At 46.9% G+C, this 18996-nt stretch overlaps 1 protein-coding gene across 3 annotated transcripts in view; it reads right to left on the bottom strand.

The window, feature by feature from the left end:
* The window catches only part of SNX4 (sorting nexin 4), a 499472-nt gene that overhangs the window by 260509 nt on the left and 219967 nt on the right, over positions 1–18996 (bottom strand). For all 3 annotated transcript variants that reach the window (XR_015308499.1, XM_086957435.1, XM_086957434.1), the window contains one exon: positions 2903–2950. Coding sequence is in view for 2 of the 3 variants with exons in the window: in XM_086957435.1 (XP_086813561.1) it covers positions 2903–2950 (48 nt within the window). In the remaining variant the exon portion in view is untranslated. The remainder of the gene's footprint in view (positions 1–2902; positions 2951–18996) is intronic.

Raw genomic sequence — 18996 nt, 5'->3', positions numbered from 1 at the left:
TTTTTTAAGGAGGGATTCAGTCCTGTCGCATGATAGCACAGTTGATGTCAAGTTTGTGACGTACTCTCATAGCTACTGAGTCAAAACTGTGGAAAGACGACAGGGAGCTAAATTGTTTGGTTAAAATGGAATGGGAAGACCACCTTAGGCAGAAACTTGGCTTGCTCCTAAGAACCAAACTGTTATTATGGATCCATAATAACAGTTAGGTTCCTGTAGTCAGAGGGCCAATAGCTCACTTACGTGCCCGAATGATGTGTTGGCAACCAGGAAGGGAAAAGTCTAGGAGAGAAACTAAACATTGCAAGAATGCAGTAGTTTGAAGGGAAGTCCCATGAGTCAGGTGAGGACAATATTCAGGTTCCAGACTGCGGCAGCTGGCACACTGGGTTGATTACACACTTAAGGCAATACATATAGACTTTAATAGGCAGAATGAGGAGTGTTCTCTGTTCTGCATGTATGTGGGGATAGCAGCTAGGGGCAGCTAAATCAAGGTGTAGGCTAATCCTGACTTTTGCAGATGTAGGAGGTAATAAATTATGTTTTGTGCTGTTGGTGTTTGAGGGTTTATGTGATTCTGGGTACAGTAGTGGCAAACCGTTTCTATTTAGCAGCATAGCAGGTGCGAATGGTAGGTCTACAGGCTTTCTTCAGTATGTCCATGTACTCTTGAGGTAAGGTAAGGTAGCCAAACTCTAGGACCTCAGAAGCCAGATTGCTTGGTTGAGCTGCCTGGGGTCTGGATGTCTGACCCAGTCTTTATTTTGTGTAAGAAGATCTGGCCTGTTTGGGGAGCTTCTCATATGGTGCGATTGACATCTTTATCAGGGGCTAGAACCATTGCTGTCTGGCCTGCGGTACCTGAGAGCGGCACATGATATAGGACGTCCAACCCCATTAGGGGTAGTGCCCAGCTACAACTTACAGCAGCCTATGTGTCTTAGAAGAGATTTGGTTGTTTGGTCAACCAAACAACCAAAGAGATTTGGTTGTTTGGTTGACCATATTCACACATCTCGGTGTGGTCTTCGGATGACATCTAGGGTAGCCGGAACTTCCTCAGATGCCTCTTCTTCCTCTTGCACTTCTAAGTCCTTAGGCTCAAATGAGCTGGATCGGATGATCTCAGAGCTAGATTGGCTGGGCAGAACGTCATGTGACTCACCAAACTCCTCTTCTTCGGCATTGAGCGGGTCTGACGCATGAAAAATGTCCAGTGTCGCCAAGGATTATCTGATCGAGATGAGATGGCTTTGGCGAGAGGCAATGTCCGGACCCTTGATGAAAGTGTGACTACAGACAGCGTTTCCCTCCATCCCACGGTTGAGAGAAATCAGCCCAACTCTAGGATACCAGCCAATAGTGAAGCACCAACCTTGACTAAACTTTATACTTAGCTAATCTGTCTTGTGTTCGGTGTATGTGGTACAATCACGTCATCATTATCTCCACAGATTTTAATAAATGGGAGTAACCCCACAGCATTGAATACTTGGATAGCTGGAGACTCATAATACAAATATCTTGACGAAGGCTGCGGTCCCGCTGGGTAGGTAAAATGATAGCCAAAACATGTTGACGGCCAGGTAATAACCCACTTCCATCGCTAAATGACACAAGGCGATCCTCCTTTTAAATCCAGACAGGACATCCTAGAATAAATATATTAAGTCAGTAGTCCTAGACTTTTTTAACCTAAAAAGCGCCCAGGCTCAGAAGCAAAAGCACCAATGGCCTGGGTCTGCGAAGCCCAATGATGAAGCATGCCACAAACTGTGGGTGAGAACCTTTTGTTACCCAGAAGCATATTCCCACGTTAATTTGTGACACTAGGTTCCTACAAAATCAACCTTACTCGTTCCTTTTTAGCACTTGTCTCCCCTTTGATGTGAATGTGCCTGAAAACTTCGACAAAGTTCCCTCATCCACTGTCTCATGTCCTTTCTGAGGCATAGTTATGTGTTACCTACTCTTCCCCCACTACTTAAATATATGTCCTCTCTAGGTTTCTTTGTCTCATAGCTTTGAGTATTTTATAAAATGTCAAATCTGCCATCAGGGATATATTTTTCTTCTTTAAGGAGCCTATTTCAGACAAGTGTATTCTTTGTTCTCTCTACCTCGACTGCGTTCTCAGATTTGACAGGCTTCAAAGACTTACATTTATGTTTCAGACTCGACAACTCTTCAGCCACTTAATGACAATCCTATTCCTCCATAATACTTTGAAGAAGAATCAATGCGTTTACATTTATTTAAAACTGTCTTTTTTCTTCAACACAAAAGAATGTGGCTGATCACCGCTCTCAACAATTGATGATTTTGATGCATTGCATGACTTATCACCACTTTTGACAACTTTTGATATCTTTATCAAAGATTTGACTATGGACTTCTACACCAGCTTTTTCAGCTATTAAAATCACTCCATTTAAGAAACAAGAGGATCAGGATCTTTAAATGTTTTTTCTGGGAGTGACTCTTCTAATAGTATTTGTTGAGCTGAAGCTTCCTCAACGTTTGAATCACTGAACTGCTGTACTTGATCCTCTTCTATGACCTCAATATAATCTCCAGTCCAGAAAACATGATCTCCTCGGTCTATGGACTTTCATTCTTTGTTTAGGAAATGTCAATGCCCCACAATATTTTCATTTTAGCCCAATGTGCCAGAATTACTTAGCCATGTTCTTCTAAGGCTTAGCTCTATACTACAATACGGAACCAGGGCTTTCAGGTTATGGCCGTGGACTTAGTAAAGTTTATGTTTCACAAAATGGGTTAGAAGCATACATGTGAAAGACATACATCAGCAAGAAATTGGAACACAATGCAAAGGAAAAGAGGACTATTAACAAAGAATTTAGTAGATGTCCTTTTTACAAACAAAATGCTGTACCTTAATTTGGAACCCTGTCTCATTAACCGCTTCCTTCCATCCACTTTCCTGGAATAAAGAAAAAATATATTGTGACTTCATACTTTGTCACAGATATATACCTTGAACTCTTTTCTGTTACTTCCACAAATCCAAGCCCAATACCCAAGATGCACTTTAGAGTCAGAGGGGTTGATGTTCATTCAAATTTAGTGAATAAGATTTTCCTCTAGTTGTATTAGGCCAGACAGTGGGTGTTGCATTTAACAATGTTTAGGAACGGATTACTGAAAAGTTCAATCAGTCATCAAATTAAATCATTTGGTAATCAGGTTGCACTCGCAACTGGTATTCATGCATGGCAGCCTATTGAACAGCCATTAGAGACATGTAAAACTAGAATAAAAGGTAATGTTTCATAAAAGCAAAAAGAGAACATGTTAATTATAAATCTAAGGGAGCATGAACTGCATTCCAACTCAATGGGTACCAGTCTGTAAGAATCTACATAACCTAGTAAAACCCTCATCAAAATCTAAAAGGAGTCACTCCACTCAAGGTTAGTCGAAAACTCTAACGCCGATGACCACAGGCTACTAAACCACCCCCCCCCCCCCCCCCCCCAAAAAAGAAACAGTAATCACCAAATTGGTAAAGGTGCAAACATGAAAGGTGCGTCCCTTCCAGAATAATAAAAAAATGTGAACACATTCAGTCTGCAGATTTACTTTTCAATGTATATTGACGATTATTTACAAATAAAACGCAATCAGACAATAAAGCCTTCAATAAAAAATAACCCCAAATAAAAATCTCCCTGTTCCTCCCGACCGAAATCCCACCCCCACACCAGACCAGTTACACAGTAAAGAATACATTGCATATGTAGAGCTTCCGAGGCAGCAGTGCAGGATCAAGAATTCCCAAAGCTCTCATTGTTTGTGGGGACATCTTACCCCGAATATCGCTATTGAATATGAAAGAACAGGAACCCACAGTTTGTAAAAGGTATGAGGTTTGTCCATTAAGTCACATGCTGTTTTCTCACGTGCCAACAGGTGCCCGAGCTTGTGGATCCAAAGTTCATAGGAAGAGATTGTTGATTTCTCCCAGGGAGAAAAAATGGTGTGTTTAGCAGCAAGGAGGAGATGGGATTTTCTTTTGTCTGCATTGGAACGGACTGGGTAGAATGACTCCGAGGGTCTGCCAAGGAGGGTGTCATCAGGGAGCTTCTCTAGGTCCTGGCCCTAGATCTGAGAGACTGAAATAAAGATAGCATCCCAAACGTTTACCAAGTCGGGGGCAGGATCACAGAATATGCTTGAGGGAGCCTATGCCTCCTTCATCCATGCCAGCACGTCTCGGGGGAAGTAGGATTGATGATGTGTAGGCGGTGCGGATTAAGGTACCAAAGGAACAGCATTTTATAGAGGATCTACCTGCCTCAGGCATAGCAAGCAAAATTGCTAGTGCGAAGGAATACCTTTAGCCACTGGCATTGAATGTAAGGTAGTTGGAAATATGTTTTAGCCGCCAATGCCGGGTGTTAAGTATGCCTGCAGATGCTATAGACCTATTCTTTCAAGGAGAAGACTGAGGAATTCCTCAAAAAGCATAGCCGCTCTCAAATGTGTGCTTTAACTCGGCCTGGGCAGTGAACTCCGCTCGCTGCGTTCTACCAACGTTAAGTTGATGGAGCGCAAGCGAGAAAAATCCAACAATAAATCACTTTCCAGCGCGATTTCTCAACGTGGACAGTAGCGGATGGCCTCGCCTGCTTGCATTAAGAAACCATTCGTTCACGTTGAGGAAGCTGCCGCTCGAGTAGAAAAGCCACTTGAGCGGCAGAAAGAAGCAGTGCCCTCTTGCGTGTTTGATCTACTTTTCAATTAGCTCTTGGATTAGAAGTCCTGAAAGCAAAAGCAACCTCACTCCCTCTAGATCTGAAAGTCCCATGTCGCTAGCCCCAGCGTGAACTCTGTGAAGTCTTTATTTTTGGAGGAAAGTTGGAGGGAAATGAGGTGAGGTCCAGTTTGGTGGCTATGGAGTCCCAAACTGCTAGAGTCGCTCTAGTGACAGAGAGACATACATAAGTTAGCCTCTTGTGGTCTTAGGAACCCATGGTACCTCACTCTGAAGTCTGGCTACAAGGTTCTGATCCATGAAGCACCACTGTTTATCTGATTCCCCTCTGCGCCATTCAACCATATAGCACAATTGAGATGCGCGATAGTGATGTAGTAAATAAGGGACTAGCAACACCCGTGCCTCACCGCCTCTCCACAGGATCATTTGTGCAAGTTTTGAAGGCCAGTTTTGAGCGTTTTCCTTCCCAGATATACTTCATACAGGCTGCTTAGGGATAAGCAGTTTTCTCCCTGTTCATTATGAAGAAGAACTGCTTGGAATAAGTCCCAGATACGCGGCAGTAAAGTCTTTCAGTACCGCAAAATGCCCCACTCATGACAGTGAGAGAGAGAGATTTTATCAGGCTACCAGGGAGGTCTGAGGTCTTAGCCTCACGCAGGAGGAGTTCAAAATTTGTCTTGCTGCAGGAGGAGAGGCTTGCTGTCAGAAGGATGCCGAAGTATTAAATAGAGTTTCTGGTACAAGAAAATTGTGTTGTCCTGGGTAAGGAGTCCACTAAGGTGTTCCCTTCCTCCAAAATAAAGCTTTCAGATTTGCCACGTTTACCTGTAGGCCGCATAGCGCTTGAAATTCCTCAGAGAACCTGTCAGATGTTGAACCACTAGGGATATGCCCTGCTGTTCTAGCCATGTCCAGAGTTGCAGGGCCTCTTGACAGAGGGTCCATGACCCCACACCGCCCTGTTTGTTGCAGTACCATATGCCAGTGGTTGTCCGTGAACACCTGCACTGGCCATCCCTGGATGGAAGGTAGAAAGGCTTTCAATGCCAGTAGGATTGCTTGGCGCTCTAACAGGTTGATGTGGAGTATGGATTCCGCCAGAGACCACAGTCCTCTGACCTCCACTTCTCCCAGATGGCCACCCCAACCCAGGAGTGATGCGTTTATCACTTCTGTGAGATCTGGTTAGGGAAGGGAACGAGGTCTGACGCTGACCCAATATTGGTCCGTTAACCACTACTGCTAATCTTTTGCAGATCTCTCTGAGATTCGGACTATGTTGGAGAGATTTCCCTGGTGCTGCGCCCAGTGCAACTTTAAGCCCCACTGCAGAGCCAACATATGCCAACAGGATGCATGAGGCCCAGCAGCTTCAGGGACAGTCTCAACAAATTCCAGGACAGAGGCAAAAACAACTGTTTCACAGCCTGAATATCCTAGTCTGAAACAGCGCTGTGTCCAGAACAGCTCAGAAGAAAGGAAGTGTGAACCCCAGCAAATGCAGGAGGTCCACTGTAGTCTGGAGGTGGGAGGCGACACCCTGGGGCGAGCTCACATTTAACAGCCAATCATCATAACAGGTTAAGACTGAGACCCATGATCTCTGCAGATGAGCTGCAACCACTGCCATCACCTTCGTGAACACCCGACGGGTGCTGGTGAGGCCAAAAGGGAGCACTGCAACCGATAGTGCTTGTGGCCAACCGTGAACTGCAGGGTTACACTTGTGGGCAGTCAGGACAGGAATGTGGAAATATTAATCCTTCAGACAGGACCTGAGGCAGAGTGAACATTTTGAGCGTCTCCTTCTTGAGAAAGAAGTTGAGAGATCGCAAGTCTAGGATAGGGCAATGGCCTTTGACTAAAAGAACAGTCACTGCTTGGTCCTCCATCAGCCTGTTGCAAGTAGGTGGCATGGAGGGAGGGGTAGTCTCGAAGGGGAGTGTGCAGACAATCTGCAAAACCCACCTGTCTGATCTTATGGCCTACCAATTGTGGAGGTGATGGCGAATCCTGATGCCCACTGCATGCCCATGATGGTAAGCAGGAAGGCTAAGAGGGTTTGGAGGCTGCAGCTGAATGGGGGTTGGTGTACTCACCCGACTGCTGGCTACCCTACCCATGGGGTGGGTAGGAGCTGTGCCCCCAGCCACGCAGAAGCTAGTAAGCTTGTGAGCTGTGGTGACTAGATGGGTAAGGATGTGGCTGTACGCCCCTTCAGTGGCTGCGAAAAGGTGGATTGAAGGTGACGAGGGGCCATGGAAAGGCCCAAGGACTTGCGACTCTACTGTCAGCAACAGCCTGGGAGAGCATTGGCCATGTTTCTACAGAACTGTTGACAGCACCAGTGCGACTGTGGGATAAGCGGTCAACAAGACATGCAGTGCTCACCGACAACAATGCTAAGCTTGCGAGAAAAAACACCTTCTTGCCGAAATTGGCCATCTTTTGGATTCAGCCGGCAGGACCGTAGGGAATGCACCAGGATTTGAGAGGTGGAGACTTATACGACCAAGCTCTCCTGGTTGAGGTGTTGGTTAAGGAAGTTTGGGTCCCCTGAAGTGGGGCTGGTAGCGGGGGCAATAGTCCTGTTCCCAGTAGCTCCTCTGCTGGGATTAGATGACGTTCCAAGCAGGATGTCAGTAATTCCCTTATTGAAAGGGTGGAGTGGGTCTTATGGGGACACTCCCAGCTGAAGCACTTCTGTCAAGACATTAGTTGTGACTGCCACGAGGGCAAACTATTTCCAGGACCTCAGCAACCCTCCGCACCACCACTGCAAGTAAAACTCCCACCTAAATAGCCACAGTAGGGGGAGAAAGCATACCAGCATCTAGAGATGTATCCCCATTTGGATTTGTCCAGATCTTCACAGCAGTCCATAGGGTCTTCATAAGGCTGGTATTCTTCAGGGTCTAGAAACCAATCCCACTCCTCCACGAATCCCAGTCTGTAAGAATGGGCCTCAGGCTCCGGCAGGCACAGCATGGTGACAGTTAGAATCGGATGACATCCCTCCAGCTACGTGTCGGGGATTAGTATGGGGAGGGGGCTGCTGGTGGACACTGGTCATACGATCTCGACCTTACCCGGTCCGAAGGTTGATGCTTCCTGTGGACCCTTGGGCCGGACTGGTGCTGGGGCCAAGGACCCTGGTGTGGACCCTGAAAGGGCCCCTTACAAACCCAGGGGACCCGAAGGCAAGTCGATGGGAACGAGCCGCCCAAATATGAGCTACATAGCCTCATAAAATTCTCGCGGTTGGGCGAGGGTCACACCGGCTCCTGTTAACTCGGGAGGAACAGTCGACCCAGGCAATGGCTCAACCGTAGAGCCAGGCCTCAAGTGACGATGCTCCATTGTCTCGTCGGCCGACGTGAAACCAAAGCATGCTTCGACTTTTTTTTACTTTAGACACACCGAGTGGCTCAATGACTTGGAGTGCGGTGATGACCTCATGCTCCTCACCCGCTCCCGGGACCTTCCTCTTTACCAGGACCTTGACAGTCCAGGCCTCACAAGTCGAGTCGCTAGGAGCTTGAGGGATCACTCTCTCTAGTCCTTCGGGTGCATGGCGCAGTAGTTGAGACAGGTCTTTTGGTCTGTGTCCTGTGCAGGGCAGGAAAGGCAAACAAGGTGTGGATCCGTCACCGACATCTCTCTGTGACAGGCGCCGCATTTCTTGAAGCAGGCATTTCTTGATGACATCCCTGCCACTCAAGGAGGATAACCTCAAAAGAAGTTGACAAAACGTAGAGAAAAATCTAGTCAAAAAATGATTATGGGGTAGCTCTTCCCAGATTTGAGCTGTCAGGCACAGAAAGAAAATAACTGACACCAGCTTGCCTGGGGGACGCCTATATGGCACTGCGAATGTCACTTCCTGTGCGGACAACAGCAACGCCACCAGGCAGAACCAAACACCACCACCTACCGCCACGCAAAGGGTACCGCTCAGGAAACATTTTCGGATCTAGGCTGTTGCTTGGGTTTAGTTCTACGATTCAGAAAAGGGGGTGGTGATGAACAGAGTGTCTGAATTAAGCAGACCACTCTTACCCAGTCCAAAGATCAGGGCTTGATCCATCACCGTTATTTATCTCACTGCACCATCCCAGTTCAGAACCTGGCTATATGCAAATCAGTCTGTCACTGGCCCAGTGCATCATGGGAACAGGGCAGACTAAACTACCAAGCCAATTCTTCACCAGAAAGGAGACAAGCTACCGGGGACCGGTTTCTGGCATTTCAGCCGTCTTCGGCCCGGCTTGCTTGAATCCTGATGGTGCAGTGAGAAAGGGACTCATGTCTGAGTATACCCTGCCACACCTATAGTGGCCAAAAACGATTCAGAAAAGGGGGTGGTTTAGTTCTAAGCGAAAGCATCTGCACCGAATGACTACCTATATGCTTTCAGTCTGAAACATTCCTTTGGAAGAATCAAATTTGGTAATACATGGAAAATTAAAGCAACAAAGGAAGACAGCAGTTAGATAAAAATTTTTCAAAAACCTTATCACAATCTCATTGCCATTTCACTACTGCAGCATTACTCATTTCTGAGTGGGTGAATATCACTAGTTATTGTCCCACATGTGATCTAATGTGCAAGAACCACAGAAAAGGGCACAACAAATATAGGGCAGGTGTGGCCAAGCAAGTTGTCCAAACGTACACAAAACTAGTGTGCTCCGTCACCCTAAATAACAATCCTATGGAATCCTGCCAGTGAAATAATTAAATGCCACTTACCACAGAGTGTAGACCTGTCCAGACAAATAAAAAAGAGGTGGGAGCAGCAATCTAGTCGGATAGCCAGGGAACAATAAGGCAACTAAAACCGTGACCTGAAGCGCAAGGTTACAGAGGGTGCAGCAGCTGCATCCTGAGCATGCAACTGCTGTTCGGGCGGGCTCATTCGCTGGACGCCTTTGTCAGCAGGGGCCCTGTTGGATTGGGCTCCCTCATCAAGAGATCACCGGCTGGGGAAATGAGTCCTGGCATTCCACGGGTTGAAAGGCTCAGCAGGTGACTGGTGGACCAGCTATTGGGAGCCACATGGCAAGGGGCTGAAGTATGCACAGAGAAATTGGCCAGTGGGATGGTCACTGCAACTAAGCCCACCATTGTAGCATTTATTGGCGAGCCCGACTGGGACTAGCCCATAAGCGTATCACATTGATGGGTTTGACGGGGGGGGGGTGCTTCATTGATGGGGAGCATCGAACTGCCTTCAACTGGCATGTGAGTGACTTCATCACAGCATTGCAGCCCTAGACATAGAGGGCCTCTGAGAAGTGCTGCCAGGTCTCCGGGTGAAAATGGCAGAAAACACAGTTGATGGACAGAATGCAGAACAATGTCTTACATTCACCACAGTACAAAGATCTGGGCCTAAATCCATCGTTTTTTTGCACTCCACACCACCCTAGGTCAGACAATGGCTATATGCAAATCAGCCTTGACCCTGTGCCTCATGGGAACAGTCCAGCCCCAACTACCAAGCCATGTCTTTCCTAGACCGGAATCAAGCATCCAAGGATCGGTTTCTGGCTATCAGCCTTCTTCAGTCTGGATAGCTTGACTCCAGTGATGTGGAGAGCCTGGGACTCACGTCTGAGCATACCCAGCCCACTCGGGGTGAAAATTGCAAAAAACACAGTTGATGGACAGAATGCAGAACAATGTCTTACATTCACCACAGTACAAAGATCTGGGCCTAAATCCATCGTTTTTTTTGCACTCCACACCACTCTAGGTCAGACAATGGCTATATGCAAATCAGCCTTGACCCTGTGCCTCATGGGAACAGTCCAGCCCCAACTACCAAGCCATGTCTTTCCTAGACCGGAATCAAGCATCCAAGGACCGGTTTCTGGCTATCAGCCTTCTTCAGCCTGGATAGCTTGACTCCAGTGATGTGGAGAGCCTGGGACTCACGTCTGCGCATACCCAGCCCACTCGGGGTGAAAATTGCAAAAAACACAGTTGATGGACAGAATGCAGAACGACTTACATTCACCCCAGTACAAAGATCTGGGCCTAAATCCATCGTTTGTTTGCACTCCACACCACCCTAGGTCAGACAATGGCTATATGCAAATCAGCCTGGACCCTGTGCCTCATGGGAACAGTCCAGCCCGAACTAAAAAGCCATGTCTTTCCTAGACCGGAATCAAGCAAACAAGGACCGGTTTCTGGCTATCAGCCTTCTTCAGCCTGGATAGCTTTACTCCAGTGATGTGGAAAGCCTGGGACTCACGTCTGAGCATGGAACTGCTGGACAGGTTACTTTCACAGGGTACAAAAACCATGGGGAAAGATAAGGCAGTCAGAGCAACTAAAAGTAACAGGGTTACACTCATGGTACTGTCCAATGCAACTAGTGCCAGGAGGGTACTAAAATGACTGAGGGCTCAGGGGACCCTCCGCGGAAGCCCGCAATGGCCACACTGATGTAAGTCATTCAGAGTTCCCAGAAGGAGTTGGAGGGAATGCCTCAGTCCCCATCAAGGTCAATCTGCTTTATGTAGACTTCTATAAGGAGGTCCACAAGTTAAAATCAGCAGAGCAATAAATAGGAACACTAAAATCAGAAGTAAAAACCCTCAAAGATCAGATGTCCAAGATGATGGCAGTAACAAAGATGCTGGAGGACAGGGTGGAGGACACAGAGAGGCACTTGCATTGTAATAATTTGCGCTTCTTGGGCTATCCGGCAGGAGTGGAGCACAACGCGTCAGAGGGCTTATTAGTGCATTGTATTCTACACAAGTTTAAGCTGCAGCAACAGTCAATAATGTTCGCTGTTGAGAGAGGACATAGGGTGCTAGTGGTGAGACTGCTGCCACAAGCCCCTCCCAGAGTGCTCATAGCTAGGATTTTCAATTACAAGGACCACAACACTACAGACTACACCAGGAAGGTTTAGTCAAGGAGAAAGGACTATATTTTGATGTCTCAGATGTCATGGTTCGACACTCTCACTTCTTTGTCACTGGGGGGCGGGGGTAGTTTCCAACTTTTTGCATTTCCTAAACCTCTGCCTATAGAGCTCAGGTGTCAAACCATATCTAGACATCAATGCATCTTTCATGTGGCTGTATGAATTGTGGACTTCAGAAGACAGGTCTAACAATGTATCCCGCCCCTCACTAAGGAACCTTCCCCACAACCCCGCTCCCCAATCTCTCTCAGGGACCCGGTGGGAAGACATGGCTACCTCATAGGCTCTGAACCACTGACCAATATCATCATTTTTGTAAAGCTCCTTCACCACATCTTTTGGAATATACACTATACTTTCTGTATGTACTGCTGGTATGCTGCCACCAGCGGGAGTGACTTCTAAACTTTTGGTTTTAAACTCCAACTCCCTCAAAACTTTTTCATGCTCAAACTGCATTTTCTTTTCCTCAATATCTAATCTTCTATTTTCTAATTCCAGTTGCCTATTAATCTTTATCTGTATAGTTATAGCAAGGGTCATTATTTATTGCCTGTTTATTTTTCAGTAAACCTGCATTTTGTTTTATAATTGATTTATGGCTAAATACTTGTTTGCCTCTGTCTTTTTAATTCCCCGTTGCAGGCTCTAATGGTCTACGACTCTACGTGAGACCACATCGGTATAACCGTGAGTTGTACTACACTAATTGTTCCTCAGGTTGGTGCGCCTTAGGGTGCGCATGCCGCTGTGGAACATACAGTAGGTCCTGAAGAATGCTTAGCTAATTGCAGACACAAGCAGAAACAGGTTGACCAATTTTTACACCTAAATCGGATGTTACTAGCTACTTAAAAGAACCAGTCCGCATCCATTTTACTCTTTTTAATGGTAATTGGTCAGCCTTTAATAAATGAGTTGATAGGCCAGAAGTTTGGATTACTACCCAGGGGGTCCTTGTTTTCTTCACATATAGGCCAGAACAATCACCTTTTAAATTCACTTTTTTGTCACACTGCCACACACACACGTCTTTGAATATCCTGCTCTGCTACAAACCAGGCGTAGGAGCACACCAGGGAGGCATTCGGCCCCCTGGTGGAACCCTATGATGAAGCATGTCGGTGAGTGAGGGTTCTTTTACAAACATTGTGTTTTGCCCTTTGCTGTTTCGCTGTTTTGCTCAACCAGGTGTCCCCAGGTTGTACCTTAGTCACTCTTTCGTTGTTGTTTATTGAATTACAGGGGTTTAAGAGTGCCTCTCTCCCTCTCTCTCTTGTTGTTACATATTGGGTAAACTAAATAGCTAAACATGGAACCACTGATTAATACATCCATTTACAATAGGGAACACTTGAACTGTGGCACTGGATAGCAGTGGCACAATGCCCAAAGCATCTAACACCAGCAAAAATACACGAGGCAACAGCAAAAAATGGAAGGGAGACCCACGCCAATGGTGCCAGGTCTAACAGTCAGGATGAACTAGATCTTTCACCAGTGGCGTCAATCTTGCGGCAATAATAGATGCCAAATCTTGTAGTCAGTATTAAGTAGTGCCAGTGGTCTGTATGATCCTATCAACTCCGGATCTTTACCTGGTTTGGGAAGGGAGACCAACAATGCTTCTCTCTGTGTGACCGAGAGCATGTACGATGTGTTGCCTCTGTTGTCACTGTAGACTCATACAACGCGGTGTAATGTCTAGTAAATTGCCTAAGGATATCCTGCTGTGAATACAGTGTGATGCCTTGCAGTGTGCAGATAGATGTGATGGGGGATCTAGTGTCGTCCTGCCTGATGAGCCATGCGAGGAGTCTGCCAGCTTTCTCTCCAGTATTATGTGTACGCGCTGAGTGTGCGGCATAATTTAGGCAGCAGAGCCTCTCCAATAAACAGGAATGTTCTGCCTTACTCTCACTCAGCCTCTTTCCAGAGCTGAGATCACTAGCCGTGAGCACTTCGATGTTGGCTAATCTAGTTTCTAGCTTGGTAATACTCGCCTACGCATTCCAGCCTGTGTACCAAAGCAGTGTCCCCGCGTGACTGTTTTAAAAGCGTCCCATTCTATTAATGTTGATGATGCAGTGCCTGTGTTTTCTTCGAAGTAATGTGTCGCCGCTTCCTCTAACGAGTCTCTAAATGGGACGTCCTCCAACAGTTTTGGTTGCATGCCCCATCTGTGCAAGCATCCTACTCAATTCGCATCATGTGTGGATTGTGATCGGAATGAGTTATCCTGAGATACTGCGGATCTGCTATGTTTGGCAGTAGGTCATCTGTGACTAACATTCAGACAAGTCGGACGTGTAAGTCTGTGCTCCTGAGTAATAGGAGTATACCCTGTCTGTGGGGTTCCTGTGTCGCCATGCATTTACCAAATGCCATTGCGTGATTCAACTTTTCAGTGCTCTCATGGCCACAACCGTGGGAGCTACGGGCAATGGGGGAAAGGAGCAATCGTGAGATATGACTAATAAACAATTGTAGTCCCCCTCTAGGCGCATCGGGATGTCATGGCAGCCCGAAAATTTACTCAATAAGGAATCCAGGAATGGGGATTGTTCAGTGTTGGGTGAGTTTTTTGATGCTATAACGATTGGCCTGCCATTCAACCTGCCCTTTACTATGACGTATCATTCGTCCGTGTCTATAAGTGATTCTTCTATTGTAAATGGCATGCCAGGTCTAATCTAAACTAATGTACCTCCGGCATACATGAAATATCCCGCGGCTAGCAGTTGTCCCCTCCATCTCCTTTGCAAATTTTTCGACTTCGGCCCAGTTAAATGAGTCTCTTGCAAAAGGGCTAATTGGACATGTCAATTAAGATATGAATAAATCCAAGATTACAAGAGGGAGTATGTATTCCCCTTATGTTCCAGGCACATATCTTAGTTGGCGTCATGATGTCGATGAAAGCAAAATCTGCGCCTCATATGAGGCCCAGGGATTATAGGGCTACATTTAGCGTGGACTATTGCGGAGACACCTGGTGTCTCGCTATTGGGGAGGTGTGATCGTTGTAATGACCAAATGTGTGACGGAAAACTAAACCAAATAAATAAGATAATAACCCATCTATTACCAGTAGGGCGAGTGAACAATTAGCAATCGTCTAAACATCTGAATAGATAGACATATCACTTATGTCAGAGGGGGTAGGTCACTCACACAGTATAAATCAATAGATACGAACAAATCTAGGTTAAGTTGTGACGTCCTCCCTTCATACAATAATGAAGGCATATACCAGAGCTTTATAAATTATTATTTGGGCCACTTCTCTGGCACGGCAATTCTCATTACAGTACATAACCGCAGTTTCTAAAGTTGCCAAGAGGGAATATGAACAATTGTTACTTACCTGTAAACAGGTGGTTCTCCAGTATTGGTGTCTTTCATAGATTCACATGCTTGAATATTCCCCGTCGTCGAAGTGGGAGCCCCACGGTAAATAAAACAGCAATAAAATCGCAATAAAATATGTATGTAAAAACATAACACATAAAAATACGCCCAGAAATAGTTGCAAATAGCAGGTCATAATTCTCATAGGAATACATGGCAAAAGAGAAAAAACATTTGTAACATATCTTTGTCATTATGTTGGTCCAAACTACAGCCAATCAGGCGCAAGCACCCCTCCAGAACCTTCTCCTCAGAGGCCCAGGTCCTCAGATTTTCGTGGTACAAAAGGGGGTGGTGATGGACGGAGCATTTGAATCAATCAAACACTCACACCCAGTCAAAAGATCTGGGTTTAATCCATCACAGTTCTTTAACCCACTCTGCCACCCCAGTTCAGACATGGCTATATGCAAATCAGTCTGACCCTGTGCCTCATGGGAACAGTACAGCCCGAACTGCCAAGACATGTCTTCCCTGGACCGGAAACAAGCTTCCGAGGACCGGTTTCTGGCATTCCAGCCGTCTTCAGCCCGGCTTGCTTGAATCCAGTGGCAAAGTGAGCAAGGGACTCACGTCTGAGTATACCCTGCCACACTTATGGCACCCAAAAGCGGTACAAAAGGGGGTGGTGATGGACGGAGCATTTGAATCAATCAAACACTCACACCCAGTCAAAAGATCTGGGTTTAATCCATCACCGTTCTTTAGCCCACTCTGCCACCCCAGTTCAGACATGGCTATATGCAAATCAGTCTGACCCTGTGCCTCATGGGAACAGTACAGCCGGAACTGCCAAGACATGTCTTCCCTGGACCGGAAACAAGCTTCCGAGGACCGGTTTCTGGCATTCCAGCCGCCTTCAGCCCGGCTTGCTTGAATCCAGTGGCAAAGTGAGCAAGGGACTCACGTCTGAGTATACCCTGCCACACTTAAAGCGGTACAAAAGTGGGTGGTGATGGACGGAGCATTTGAATCAATCAAACACTCACACCCAGTAAAAAGATCTGGGTTTAATCCATCACCGTTCTTTAGCCCACTCTGCCACCCTAGTTAAGACATGGCTATATGCAAATCAGTCTGACCCTGTGCCTCATGGGAACAGTACAGCCCGAACTGCCAAGACATGTCTTCCCTGGACCGGAAACAAGATTCCGAGGACCGGTCTCTGGCATTCCAGCCGTCTTCAGCCCGGTTTGCTTGAATCCAGTGGCAAAGTGAGCAAGGGACTCACGTCTGAGTATACCCTGCCACACTTATGGCGGCCAAAAGCGGTACAAAAGGGGGTGGTGATGGACGGAGCATTTGAATCAATCATACACTCACACCCAGTCAAAAGATCTGGGTTTAATCCCTCACCGTTCTTTAGCCCACTCTGCCACCCCAGTTCAGACATGGCTATATGCAAATCAGTCTGACCCTGTGCCTCATGGGAACAGTACAGCCCGAACTGCCAAGACATGTCTTCCCTGGACCGGAAACAAGCTTCCGAGGACCGGTTTCTGGCATTCCAGCCGTCTTCAGCCCGGCTTGCTTGAATCCAGTGGCAAAGTGAGCAGGGGACTCACGTCTGAGTATACCCTGCCACATTTATGGCGGCCAAAAGCGGTACAAAAGGGGGTGGTGATGGACCGAGCATTTGAATCAATCAAACACTCACACCCAGTCAAAAGATCTGGGTTTAATCCATCACCGTTCTTTAGCCCACTCTGCCACCCCAGTTCAGACATGGCTATATGCAAATCAGTCTGACCCTGTGCCTCATGGGAACAGTACAGCCCGAACTGCCAAGACATGTCTTCCCTGGACCGGAAACAAGCTTCCGAGGACCGGTTTCTGGCATTCCAGCCGTCTTCAGCCCGGCTTGCTTGAATCCAGTGGCAAAGTGAGCAAGGGACTCACGTCTGAGTATACCCTGCCACACTTATGGCGCCAATACTGGAGAACCACCTGTTTACAGGTAAGTAACAATTGTTCTTCTCCAGTATTAGGGTGTCTTTCATAGATTCACATGCTTGAATAGAATAGTGAGCAGTAATAGTTGGCAGCAAATGCACTCAGCAATGCATAGGTATGAAACATGCACCAATAGCATAGCATAGCCATTAGGAATGATAATAATAATAACAACCGTAACATCACACAGACCATATTGGTGGAGGGTAGAAAACAGAGGCTCACCTTATTTAAAAAGGTTGCGAAGCACTGCTTGTCCCACTGCCATATGAGCTTCTTTGAGCGCTTCAAGGCAATAATGTTTTGTGAAAGTGTGCCTGCTGGACCACGTAGCTGCTCGGCAAATTTGATGAATTGGCACACCAGCAAACAGGGCAGTAGAGGATGACATCGCCCTGGTTGAATGAGCTTTCACTGAGGATTGAAGATGCTTGCCAGCCTTATGGTGACAGAAGGAAACTGCTGAAGAAATCCAACGTGCAATAGTTGGCTTGGTGACAGAACGCCCCTTGCACATGCGTCCTTAGGCTATGAACAGCTGATCAGTTTTGCGAAAGGGTGCAGTCCTATTGATGTAAAATTTAAGGCATCGCTTAACGTCCAGAGAATATAAACGCTGCACCGCTGGAGATTGAGGGTTTGGAAAGAAAGTCTTTAACACCTTGACTGCTGCAGCAAATCCCGCTTGGTGCTGCTCTTGTCAGATTTCCATTGTTCATGACGAGCTCAGTTCGTCATAAGCACACGACCAGTGTACTGCATGACGAGCTGAGCTCGTCATGAGCATGGAAGGGGTTAAGAAAACAGGCTAATTGAGGTGGAAGTCAGTGGGCACCTTAGGAATGTAAGACGGGTTTGTGCAAAGCACTACACAGTCCGATTTGAATTGGAGAAAAGGAGGCTTAATGGTGAAGGCGTGAACATCACTCACACGACGTGAAGAGGTTAAAGCAAGGAGAAGGGCCACTTTCCAAGTTAAAAATTTCAAATCTGCCTTGTGGATAGGCTCGAATGGTGCCTTCATTAATTGTGCCAAAACAATGTTGAGATGCCATGTTGGGGGAGGATGCCTAATGGGCGGGAACTTCCTGAACAGTCCTTTGAAGAACTGACAAATGATTCTGGAAGAGCAGAGAGAGGAGGAGCCATCCTGCCGGAATCGAGAAATCACCGCCAAGAAAACTTTCAAAGTGGATTGGGAGAGCCCTGACTGTGCCAGCTCTAGAAAGAAAGGAAGAAGCTGAGTGGAGTAGGATGAATGTTAGCAGCCACACACCAGTGACAGAACCTTTTCCACTTGAGTTTATAAGTCTGCATTGTAGATGGAGCTCTGGCATTGGCGAGAATGTCTCTACATGCTGGGGGGATGTTTAAATGGGTAAATTCAAGGTGCTCAGGTTCCAGGCTGATAATCTGAGAGAAGAGGAGGCCCCCATCCATCGTGATGAGGTTCGCTCAAGGTTGAAAGAGAATGGGCTCACTCTGAGATAGAAGCAGCAGTTCCGAGAACCACGCTTGTCGAGGCCATCTGGGAGCGATCAGGAGAATGTGGCACGGTTGTCTTCGCATCTTCCACAGTACTCGAGGAACCAGTGGAATCGGCGGAAAGGCGTAGGCGAATAGACAGCACCAATCAATCAAAAGGGCATAACCGGACGATTCTGGATTGGGAAGCCAACTTGCAAAGGACGGGCATTTCCGGTTCGCTGGGCTCGCAAAAAGATCTATGCTTGGATGACCCCAACGCCGAAAGATGAAGTCCAGAGTCGGCTGATGTAGCTCCCACTCGTGCGTCGAGGACGCGGACCTGCTGAGGGCATCCGCTAGGATGTTTGAGACGCCTGGTAGATGAACTGCTGTCAGGGTAATGTGGTGCAGAAGCGCCCAGCTCCAAATAGTTTGTGCCAGCCGAGACAGGAGAGGAGATTTGGTGCCG

The sequence above is a fragment of the Lissotriton vulgaris genome, chromosome 2_1, assembly GCF_964263255.1.
Source record: "Lissotriton vulgaris chromosome 2_1, aLisVul1.2, whole genome shotgun sequence".
NCBI classification, from domain to species: Eukaryota; Metazoa; Chordata; class Amphibia; order Caudata; family Salamandridae; genus Lissotriton; species Lissotriton vulgaris.
Note: the sequence above shows the minus strand (reverse complement) of the source record. Positions and strands in the feature narration are given on the sequence as shown.